We start from the raw sequence: 12,876 nt of genomic DNA, 5'->3' as shown, positions 1-12,876 counted from the left end.
CTGCATTTTCCCGCGTGTGTGGAATGTTCTCAATTATTGCTGACACCGAGTCCAAAACCATCGATAAAAATGAAATCATATGGTGAGTTAGATTGGAGATAAAGGCGTGAGAGAGACTCAATGGCCTTGAAGTTGAAGTTACAGGCGTTTGAGAATTCATTTCGTTCTATAAACGGCAACTTTCATCGGATTTTCTTCCCGTTTTTTTTCAACCGAGTCTAAAACTATGTTAGCGACTGTGAAAAATGAAATGATTTATCGAATTTGATTTGAAATAAAACTGGGGGAGAGCAAGACACCACGGGCCTACAAAACAGGACTCAAAGCTATGCGAGTTAATAAAATGGTGGATATTTGTTTATAGCCACTCCCAGAATGGGTGGAGCTATGGGTGGAGCTACTCTGCAAACCGAGTAAGCCACACCCCGGACAGACACCCAACAGATAGACAGACAGACAGACAGAATCATCTACGGCTATTATAATATAGATATTATAAATTTGACCTTTGAACTTTTGGCCCCCAAAAATATTTGATTTTCCAATTCCGTGATGTACAATGCAATTGCTGTTTAATGTTCCGGTTAACCAGATGAAAATTGATGATTTTAGAAGTTTGACCTTGAATTGACCTTTGACCTTGAAATATATGGTTTTCCTATTCAGTGAGGCACTGTGCAATTGCTGTTTAATTTTCAAGTCAATCGGATGAAAATTGACGATTTTTCTAGATGAAAATTGATGAATTTGGAAGTTTGAGGTTGACTTGACCTTTGACCATTTGGCCCCCAAAAATAGTTGATTTTTCAATTCCGTGATGTACAATGCAATTGCTGTTTAATGTTCAGGTTAATCAGATGAAAATTGATGATTTTGGAGGTTTGACCTTTAGTTGACCTTTGGCCTTTTGACCTCAAAAATAGTTGGTTTCCAAATTTAGTGACTCAATATGCAAATGCTGTTCACATTTAAAATCAATCGGATGAAAAATGACGATTTTAGAAATTTGACCTCAAGATGACCTTTGACCTCAAAATCAATAGCCTTCCTCCTTATGGTGAACTCTACCATTTAGTGAAGTTTCCTGAAGAACGGTTTAAAATTATGACCTGTAGGCGATTGACAGACAGACAGACACAGACGGACAGAATAGCATGTAAGACCAACCAATGTTAATTGAAAAATCTTCGATTTTGCAAGTAATAATTATTTGGAGGTAAGTTTCATGATCTTAATAACTCAATAAAATAAACTTTATTTTATGTTGTTAATAACTTTTGTTCATGAAAATAAATAGCACAAAACAATGCACAAACTTGTGAAATAAAGGGTAAACTTTGGTTAGATTTTAAAGTCCTAACCCTAGCCATATTTTCCCAATTAACCCTTAAGTTTGCAGATTTGCGGTTCTTGGGGATTTTGAAGAATGTAACCCCTGCGGACGAGAAGGCCCTCCTGTGCATCTGAGAATACTGTGTGGGGTATCGTGTTCTCTGAACTCTATAGTTCTTCTACTATAAATGGATGAGTTGCGCGCGCGCGCGCGTGTGTGTGTGTGTGTGTGTGTGTGTGTGTGTGTGTGTGTGTGTGTGTGTGTGTGTGTGTGTGTGTGTGTGTGTGTGTGTGTGTGTGTGTATAGAAGAGAGAGATAGAATTGTGAGGAACAGAAATGAAAAAACGAGGTGTGTGTGGGGGACGGGGGGGGGGGGGGGTGTAGGGGTTGTTGGTGTGTGTGTATGTGTGATTTTTTGTGTCTATTTATTACGTACATCTATTGATTAATTACGTACTATTTAAATGTAGCTTTTAACCCTTTAGACTGCTGAGACCCCTTAGACCTTGAAAGATCCTTTAACATTTGAGACCCAAAAGTCCCCAAGGACTCAAAAAGTTGTTGATGACCCAAAAGTCACCGAGGACCTAAAAGTACTTAATGACCCAAAAGACACAAAAGTCCCCAAGGACCCAACAAGTCCTTGATGACCCAAAAGTCACCGAGGACCCAAAATACCCAGATGACCCAAAAGTCCTTAATAACCAAAAAGTCCCTGACAACCCAAAAGACCCAGAAGTCCCAAAATAATCCCCTGAGTCCGGCAGGCAGGTATGCTACAAGGCCGTGAAGGCCAATGAAAATTTGGTACAACGGACCAACGTTGTGTGATACCCTTGGTCATATAAATGCTGTGAAGTGGTATTGCAATTCATTCAAAAGAAAGTTTCTGTCCCTGCTGTTAGTTGGCCTCATATCAACATGTCGTCCTCAATTATTCTGTCGGTTTTATTTTCTTGTTCATTGTTAACTTGCAGATCGTCTGTCTTAGTCTTTGTCCGTGTCCCAGTCCTTAGTTTCCCTTTTACCCACAAGGCCATCGTAGGTGCAAAGCGAGCCCTGACCTTCTGTCACACAACTTATTTCCACGAGCCTCGATCTCAGTGGGAAAAAAATGCAAATAGTCATATGCAAAAAACTATCCATGGATTCTACCCCGTGTTGTGACCCATTCTAAGTACTCCTGCGTACTTTCTTGACCCAAGGAAATTCCAGAGAAATTTCAACGGAATAGCACAGAGATGCATCAGCATAAGAATTGATGTTCAGTTGCGCAATTAAAAACAGGATGCATACACTGAGTGAAACAACCAAGGTTTGTACATTTTATAGTGAAGAAAAAACAAAAAACAACAAATGCAATGAGGGTAGTGAATGACTGATTGAGAATACCTTAGCCATGTACAATGCTGGACCACCAATTCCACACCCTATATCCAACACCTTCTCTCCCGGCTTGAGATTCATCATGGACATCAAGTCCTGAGCACACAAAACACTTTGTAAAAATTGGGGAAATTCTAGTGATATTGTTGTAGCCAGAGAGGAAGCAGCTGTGGAGCACAGATATTCAACACCACACAAGGGAGGTTATTGGGCGTTAGAGCCTTTGTTGCTTTCAGAGTGGTCAGCCACGTTTTTGTTTTTACATCAGACATGAACCATTTGGCCGTATGTGACATGGTGGAACAAACACTTGGGAGTACATATTGTGGTGTGGTCGACTCGACATGTTGCTAAATCTGCTTCACAGTACTCCAATATTTCATTTTGTGCTTGTGTGTTGGCTCCACCGTGGCTTCTCATTTCATTGGGCCTTCACGTCCCAGTTAGTTGTTTGTCCACCACCACTGCTGGTTTGATGTGGTATGACTAAAAGAGCATTTCTTTCATAAACTGGTTGCAAAAATCACTTTGCTCTGTTGATGGCATCCTCCTTCCAATGCTTCTCGCACAGGTAGACCTTCACTACAGCATCGTACGAAAGGCCCTCAGATATGCCTGATGGTTTCAGATGCATGCATCCCTGCTTTTCTCACAGAACCAACCTTACTTCTGAACTGTATGTACCTTGCCATGAAGATGTACGTATGTATGTTGTGGTTGTATACAGTTTTACTGATGCACAGTTGTCCAACCAGATTGGTTCGTTATCTAACTTATACTTAGCACAGTGATGTGGAGTCTTCTCCATGTGGTTGAGAACTTGTTTACAAAAAGATTGACTGCAATGGTTGCTATATCCAATACTACTGACTGCTAGATTGGTAACAGCTTGATTACTTATACATTGCATGTGACATGGTGGAATGTTGCTGTTTCACTCTTTAAAAAGGGCCCATTCTGGCAATGAAGACCTTCAAGATTTCACCACCTTGGTGAATGATGTTACTTGCATCTCTGATGGCGGACATAATAGTGGAGCGTGAACACACACAACTATAGATGGGCAGAATATCCTGTTTTGGGGAGTACTGGTTGGCAAGTTGCATATTGTATAAGCTAAATCGATCTGGAAAGTAAACATTCTGTATGTACATTGCAAAAAAAGTATTTTTATGTGCATGGGAGCTGATGCAAGGATCCCAGTGGTGTATGTTATGGCAACTGCCATCATGTTGTTCATGTCAACCGTCGATCCATGGATGAGGCAGAAACCACTGCTCTTTTTACACTTCTATGAGGAACCAAATGACGGGAATGACGTAATTCCAGTTTTCTTGATGCTTCACTTCCTGTGTACCTCACTTCCTATGTCCTCACTTCCTGTGTACCTCACTTCCTGTGTCCTCGCTTCCTGTGTCCTCGCTTCCTGTGTTCTGGGATCGTTACTGTATAAAAGCGGGTCAGCCGACGACACGCGGGCTGCCTACGATCCGCTCCATGCTACGTTCCCTCTTAAGGACTTCAAGCCCTACTTAGGCCTCTTATTGTGCACCTGACCACCATTGTGTTGATTAAGCCTACCTAAAGGCCTACTTGTCTTTTCTGCTCTGCTCTGCCACAACAGGGACACCAGTTGTTCTTCCTGAAATGTTGAAGCAGTACACGGAATGTCTTATCCATAAAAGTATGAATCACGATACTGCCTTAAGCCGATGAGGTCATTTGGTTCAAATCGAGGATAAAAATAAACTAGAGTGAAGACGTTGGCACGCCATCAAAAACCTCACGATTCCCACCTCAAGCAAAGTTGAAAGATGGCAAAAGGTTCCACCAGGAATGACCCACAATCAAATTTTTAGTTAAAATTTTTCCCCATTTTGACCCATGTGACCTGAAGTCCCCTGAGGCATGAACCAGGGGTCAAATAAAAAAAATCCTTATATATTTGTTGCACCCCCCCAATAATTGCATATTCAAAGTTTCATAAAAAATGTTTTTGGCGTGTACTCGTAATAGCATGTTTAGTATTTCACCTTTTGACCCCACTCCAATAGGTGGGGTCAAAAATATACTGCTCTTGAACCTTCTTGCCATGTGGTGATCATATCTAGCACGTGTGGCAAGTTTCTGCCCAACTGTTTAGGAGGAGATATATCGTAATGGACAGACGCCATCGTCCGTACTGACGGACGTAACCGGTTACAATATCCTCGTTTTTGTTTTTTTCAAAAAGTATGGGGATTAAGTCCCCATTGTTTTACAATCAGAATGGATTGTCAGATAATGTCTGCTCAAGAAACATGTCAGTGGGACATTTGCTTTAGAATATGCAGACATTACTTTAATTGGATATAGACCATGAGCTGCTGTAAGATGTGGACGTTCGATGCTGGTACTCTGGTACAGTCTCGAGAAAGAAAGTCATGAAAAATAACAATTGGACTTCAGTTAGATCAATGTTCATGAACTTGAATTGATGTTTGCCTCCAATACAGGAATGACCACCACAGGGAATTGTAATGATGCACTTCCTGTATGAATAAGTATACGAAATTTTAAGTTTCTGTGACTTCTGTTTGAGAGATCATACCCATTTAACCAATTGTGAGATTTCTTTGTAAAGATCTGTGATGTTCACCTGTTGTAGCCAAATATTAATTTTTTCTTTTTCTTCTTCTTTCATATGCAACACAAGGCTGGGCATAGCATCATTGGCTGAGGGCTGTGCTGCCGATGCAGTGCCCTCTGCTGTGCCGTTGCAATTTGATACCGGTGGCGGCAATAGATTCCCTACCCTTTGCGAAGGACACCGTGGGATCTTTAACCTCCCCCCACCTAATGCCGGCAGACGGGACGCCAGGCTCAACGTCCGTCTGAGGGATGGCGCACACATTGATGAACCACCCTGACTGTGAAGCACCACAATGGCCGTTTAGAGCTGGTTCGGGATTTAAACCCAGGCTTATACAGCTTAGAGAGACAGAAAGTGTACCTCTTGGCCACCCTGCCAGCCCAATTTATTGTTTACTATGGATTGTTTGGAAGAAGATGTGTGAAGCAGCTATTTGGGACTTATTTGTAATAACTCCTTACAATTATGAACTTATTCATGGCTACGCCACCCTAGGATATACATACATGTGTATGCAAATTTGAGATTTGTCTGACTCAGCATGTTTGAGGTATCTTATTGAAGGACAAACAGACAAAGACTCGAATTACCAACAGAGAGACTTCTGTATGGAAGCATCTAATTGTAAAAATTTACTACTTTCACGAAATAAATAACAAGGTGTCCTTTTACCTGGGCCGTATCAAGCCCCCCAGCACTCAGGAACCCTTGCCCGTACATCCATTCAATGTGTGAGATTTTCTTTCTTGAGAATCGTTCTTTTTCCAGGAACTCTTCCAAAGAACAGTTCTTGCCTGTGCGGATCACTTTTTTCAGTAGCCAACAGAAATGAAGTGGTTCCTCCTTGGGCTGCAAGCAACAGGAAGAAGGATTAGTGACATTTTTTACTTGTGACACAATGTTTATTTCTGGGGAATCTGTTTGCAAGTCAACCCCAAGCACGTCCTTGTTTAATCCTTTTCTGAAGGTCATGGAGGCTCAATTTTGGAATAATCTCGACACCAGAAGTAAATATAAAAATAGAGTCCGTGATTGGAAGATATTTATACAGCGGCCTCATTAGGACGAACACCACAAGGCGAATGTTGAGAATTCCAACAACGTTTTCACTGCCTCGGTTACATTATATAACGCGACTTCATTACAATATTGTTGGCTGAATAGCATTCGTGTGCTTGGTGAAATCGTGTTCAACTCACCTTTGGCTGTATAGCCAACACATCTCCAAGCAACTGCAAGACCGTCTAGGTGCATCTCACCATGCAGCTTTATCCTGGTCACACCTCCCCATGTTGTTTCATTTTTAGCCCTCAACCAGGCGTCAGACAGCCTGGGCCTTATATTTTGGGTGCTGTCAGTCCGTCTGTCTGACCATGTGTCCATCTGGAGCCTCTACCTGAAAGGGCCTTTGTAGGTCTTTCATATTCAGCACAAGTATGCAATAATGTCTAGACATGGACCACATCAAATGTTTAAGGGGTCAGAGCTAAAAGTCATGCAACACAAATTTATTGAAGAATTTTTTCATTTTATTGGAGAAAATAGTATACGATTGTATATGCTTTCAGCAACAATTATTTATATTAACACCTTCACTACCATCATGTACTTTTGGATTATTATTTATTTATATACACTATACCACCACCACTGTGGGCATACTACAATTATTTATTTACTTATTTATTTATAGCTAATTTACCATATCCACCACCGACACACAATTTGGATTTATTTACTTATTTACACTTTAAAGTCTTCCCCACCAACATATATATGTGTGTATATATATATATATATATATATATATATATATATATATATATATATATATATACATACATACATACATACACACAGACTTGGCATTTAATATGGAATTTTTTTTTTTTTTCTTGACATGGGTTTACTTTCTTAACTCAGTATATCAATCTGGTGAGTTTCTTTTACACTTTGGTGATTTATTTGTTAAAAGAACCATGTCACTAATAACACGATTGTCTGTCGCAGCAAGACGTCAACAACAGGATTATATCACAGGTGGCGTGGCAAAATGTACGGACAGGTGCATTTGATGATTGGCTTCACGGTCGGGTATACAAGGGATGTTGCGTTCTGTATTAGTGGAAAACAACTGCTGCACGTCTCGAAAAGTTATTGCCGCTTCCTCTGGAGATGGTCCGTCAACTCGACAATGCTGCTTGTCATGGAGTGGTGGCTTTACGAAATTACGGCATGAAACAGCGTGGTATTGCTCGGCAGTATGGCATCACTCAAGGTCAGGTGTCAAAGATCCTGAAACGAAATGCTCAGAGGGGCGTCCCTACTCCAATACCGAGGCCAGGATGTCCCCGCAGAACCACAAGGAGGGATGATCACCAGCTGCACCGGTTAGTCCGCAATGGCCGTACCAAGTCAGCTAATCGGCTTAGGGCTGAGTGGCAGCAACTGACAAATGTGCCTGTATCCAGAAGGCTAGTCAACCAACGACTGGTTCAAGCAGGCTATCGTGCCAGGCGTCCCCTGAGAAAGCCACGCCTGACCAGACAACACCGCCAGCGCCAATTGCAGTGGGCCAGAGAGCACCGTCAATGGCAGCCAGGACACTGGAATCACGTGATCTTCAGTGACGAGTCTAGATTTCTGGTCTATTGTCAAGATGGCCGCGTCCGAGTGCGCAGACAAGTGCATGAAGCCTACAACAAAGATTGTATAGTGCCAAGAGTTCAAGCTGGAGGTGGTGGGGTGACCGTTTGGGCTGCTTTTCATGCAGGGGGCAAAACTGACCTGGTTGTTCTGAATGGAAACCTGAACCAGTTCAAGTACAGGGCCATTCTGGAAGAAACATTGCTTCCATTTGCTCGTGCAGCCTTTCGAGGAAACTTTGTCTTCCAAGATGGCAATGCACGGCCTCATCGTGCTCGCATGATCCAACACTTTCTTGCTGACCGTGGTGTAGAGCATTTGGAGTGGCCTGCCATGTCCCCGGATATGAATCCGATAGAGAACTTGTGGGCAGAATTAACGCGTCAAATCGACCACTTGGACCAGCAGCCGACCTCTGTGTGTGAATTGCAGCAGGCTATTGTCACTGCATGGCAAGCGATTCCTGTCCAAACCTTGGCAAATCTCGTGAACAGCATGCCTCAACATGTACGTGCTCTCCTGAATGCTCGTGGGGGTTACACGAAGGACTGAACTGTAATTTTAGTGTCCGTACTCCCAGTCGTAATTTCACTTTTGTTTTTGTTGAAATTTTTTTTGGCTAATGTGCAAAATAAAGAGATACTTCTGGAAAACGTACAGAAGTTTAACACAGTACTGTCTATGAATTGAGTTCGATATCAGTTTACATCACTTTCAAGGATCAATTTATTTGTTTGGAAATGTCAAATGTGGTTTTTGTGTCTTTTAAAGGTCACATTAACAAAATCTAGAATAATTTCAACATAATTCAAATGAACTTTTGGTTCTAAGACATCTTGAAAAGTAAGTTCACCCCCACAAAAAAAAATTCCATATTAAATGCCAAGTCTGTATGTATATGTATATATATATATATATATATATATATATATATACAGTGAACCCTCGTTTATCGCGGGGGTTACGTTCCAGAACCCCCCGCGATAAACGAAAATCCGCGAAGTAGCGACCATATTTTTTTTTTTTTTATATATCTATCTATAATTCCAGTAATCTCTGTGTGTTTGTTTGTTTGTACGTTTGTACGTTTGTCTGTGACCGCTGTTTCTCGACAACCACGGGTCCGATATACTTTAAACTTGCCAGGTATATTGCTGGGGACCCGAGGATGTGCCTTTTCAAGGTTTCATATTAATCGGACAATTACTTACCGAGCTATGTCCAAAAAACGATTCAACCAATCAGAGAGCAGCGAGCTATCGCGTGTGCCGAACGTGGCGGACACACTCTGCCTCGGATGGCACATTTGAGAGCGTATTCATTTATTTCACGTTTGCAAACTATGTTGGCGCTATGTTGGCGTTAAACTATGTTTTAAAACTAATAAAAACGAATTTGCGATTCATCGTAACTGCGATATACGACCTTCCTCCGGCAGCCAATCACCCATCAGCCAAAGACCTCACTTCCCACAGCCAATCACGGCACACGTTGTTGCGTGTTTTTCCTTTTCATTTTTTTCATTGAATTGATTGATTCCTTGCGCTTAAATTGCAAACAGCCAAAATACGTTGGCGCTAATTGAATAATTGGGCATTATTAACACTAAATGGCGAATAATCGTAACTGCGACATGCGAACTTCCGGACAGTGAGGCCTTCACTTCCGGCCTTACGAAAGTGCCGACTTACTGTCTCGATTGTATCTTCCCACTGTCTTATTGTTATATCTATCTATTCTATCTATCTATTCTATTCTATTATCTGTTCTATTATCTATTATACAATGCCCCAATCGAGTCGTCGTTTACGAGAACGAAGGAACGAAGCTGCACGGCGTGCACGCGCAATGGAATCTGACGAAGAACGTGCTGCTCGCCTGACACGCGACGTTACGCGCGTGACAAGTCGTCGTGCAGAAGAAACGGATGAAGAACGGACTGCTCACGTGGCAGACAACACTCGACGCATAACAAGTCGTCGTGCAGAAGAAACGGATGAAGAACGGACTGCTCGCGTGGCAGACGACACTCGACGCATAACAAGTCGTCGTGCAGAAGAAACGGATGAAGAACGGACTGCTCGCGTGGCAGACAACACTCGACGCATAACAAGTCGTCGTGCAGAAGAAACGGATGAAGAACGGACTGCTCGCGTGGCAGACGACACTCGACGCATAACAAGTCGTCGTGCAGAAGAAACGGATGAAGAACGGACTGCTCGCGTGGCAGACAACACTCGACGCATAACAAGTCGTCGTGCAGAAGAAACGGATGAAGAACGGACTGCTCGCGTGGCAGACAACACTCGACGCATAACAAGTCGTCGTGCAGAAGAAACGGATGAAGAACGGACTGCTCGCGTGGCAGACAACACTCGACGCATAACAAGTCGTCGTACAGAAGAAACGGATGAGGTACGGACTGCTCGCTTGGCAGACAACACTGGACGCGAGACAAGGCGTCGTGCAGAAGAAATCCCTCACCAGCGAGAAGACCGGCAAGTAAGGGATGCCCTGCGCCATCAGGATGTACACCGTGTGAGACTAGAGCAGGCTCGCCATGACAATCGCAACCTTGCTCGATACGATGATACCGATTTCTTCCGAGAGGTACTTCATGGTGAGTACAGGCACGCGCTGAGCAGGACCTCAATATTTCAATGCACTAAATGCTCGCATTGTGCTGCTTTGGTGTGGAATGAGGAGAGAAGAGGATTTTGCTGCAACCACGGCAAGGTCGATCTTATGCATGATCCTACGAATCCAAAACCCGGTTCAATTCCATCACATCCTCCAGATGCTATTAAAAACCTTTTCCTTAACCAGGCCTTTGTGAAGCACGCGAAACAGTACAACAACGCGCTGGCAATGGCAAGTATCGGTGTCCGAGAGATACGTATGCCTGGCTTCAATCCTGGAGTGCGCATACAAGGTAAGGTTTACCATTACATTGGTGCTCCTCTTGCCGATCTGGGTTGTACCCCACGCTTTGCTCAGATCTACTTTCACGATCCAGCCCATGAGCTGGATTTTCGTCGTGCCCACACCTCGAACAGTGGCCTGAATGAGCAGTTTTTGCTAAGAGCACAACAGGCCATTCATGAGTGCAACCCATACGTCCAGCAATTCAAATCAGCCATTGAGTATGTGGTTCATAATGATAGCGCCAATGAACTGAATATTGTGTTAACAGGTCGCATGCGGCGCCGAGACCTTCATCATGGTACCGTCAACCTTCCCTCCCCAGACAGCGATGTGGCTGTCATTGCTCCAGGGGCAATGACAACTGAGCAGTTTGGAAGGCTGGCAGTCGCTGTTCACCTCAGAGGAGGAGGTTTACAGACAATAGACGCCATGCATCCAGCGTATGACCCACTATCATACATACTTCTGCTACCCTGCGGCTCTCAGGGGTACCACACTGAGTTGGCAGGGACAACGCCAACAACTTTCTACCGCTACCATCTACAAGTACGTGATCCTACTCATCACTTCAATCTACTGCTTCGTGGTGGAAGGTTGACACAGCAGTACGTATGCGACATGATGGCAAAAATTGAGTCACACCGTCTCACTTGGATTCGCTGCAACCAGAAGTCAATTAAGGCAGAAAAGTATAAGATCATCGTTGATGCGTTGAACAGTGATGCTGAGGTGCTACCTGGACGCCTCACCATTCTGCCACCGTCAATTTATGGGTCGCCACGTTGGTATGCCAAAGAGTTTCAGGATGCAATGGCTTTAGTCCGAGTCAAGGGAAAGCCAGACTTTTTCCTAACATTCACCTGCAACCCAAAGTGGCCAGAAATTAAAGAATCGGTTTTTGAGGGTCAGCCACCCAATGCAAGACCTGATATCATCGCCCGGGTGTTTCATATGAAGGTGGAAGCACTCCTCGCAGACATCCTCAAGCATGACATCTTGGGGCATGTGGACGCTTACGTGATGGTGAAGGAAACGCAAAAGCGTCACCTTCCCCATATACACATGCTCCTGACCGTGGTACCTCGCGACAAGCCCAGAACACCAGCAGATGTCGATCGCGTGGTCTCTGCTGAGATTCCTGACAGACTCACAAATCCGGAACTACACCGTATTGTGACTTCACACATGATTCACGGCCCATGTGGGGAATGGAACATCTTGAGCCCTTGCATGGCAGACCGGAAGTGCACAAAGGACTATCCCAAAGCCCTACGACAAACGACAAGCTTCTCTGATGACTCCTATCCCCTGTACAGAAGACGGGCAGAAGCTGCACCTGGTGATCCCATCATGAAGACAATACGAGGCAGTGCTAACGTATTAGTTAACAATGCATGGGTTGTGCCTTACAATCCATATATTGTCCTCAGGTACGATGCTCACATCAACCTTGAGATCGTCTGTGCTGTCACCTGTGTCAAGTACCTGTACAAATACCTTGAAAAGGGCCCGGACCAGTGCCTGGTCAGACTTGAGCCTCATGAGAGGATGCGAGAGGCATTACGACATGATGAAGTGGCACGCTACGAACTAGGGCGTTACATCACCGCATCTGAGGGATACTGGCGCATATACGATTTCCCCATTCAACGCAAGTACCCTCCAGTCGAGATGCTGGCACTCCATCTACAGGATGAGCAGGTGATCACGTTCAATGACGAAGGTGCCGTACAGAACTTGGCAGAGTCAGGACCCCCTGCAACAACCCTCACCGCCTTTTTCGAAGCCATGAATCTCCATCCACACATGCGTCATGTTCTATATCCAGATGTATTCCAACACTTCACCTACTTGAGGAAAAGGTTTCAATTGCGGAAGAGAAGGCTGAGTTTCCAGGATAACCGTAAGGCTGATACGGTTGGGCGGCTCCCCATTATTCCCGTCAACTCACATA

The 12,876-nt window shown here is 43.8% G+C and overlaps 1 protein-coding gene across 1 annotated transcript in view; it reads right to left on the bottom strand.

The window, feature by feature from the left end:
- LOC137435672 (uncharacterized) overlaps positions 1-12,876 on the bottom strand; it is a 107,419-nt gene that overhangs the window by 62,610 nt on the left and 31,933 nt on the right. Inside the window, exons 6-7 of the mRNA XM_068129620.2 lie at positions 6,024-6,200; positions 2,726-2,815 (exon numbers count right to left, since the gene is read on the bottom strand). Coding sequence (XP_067985721.2) covers positions 2,726-2,815; positions 6,024-6,200 — 267 coding nt within the window. The remainder of the gene's footprint in view (positions 1-2,725; positions 2,816-6,023; positions 6,201-12,876) is intronic.

The sequence above is a fragment of the Myxine glutinosa genome, chromosome 9 (assembly GCF_964187855.1).
Source record: "Myxine glutinosa chromosome 9, kmMyxGlut1.1, whole genome shotgun sequence".
In the NCBI taxonomy this organism is placed as follows: Eukaryota; Metazoa; Chordata; class Myxini; order Myxiniformes; family Myxinidae; genus Myxine; species Myxine glutinosa.
The sequence above is the reverse complement of the archived record's forward strand: the minus strand, read 5'-3'. Positions and strand labels throughout refer to the sequence as shown.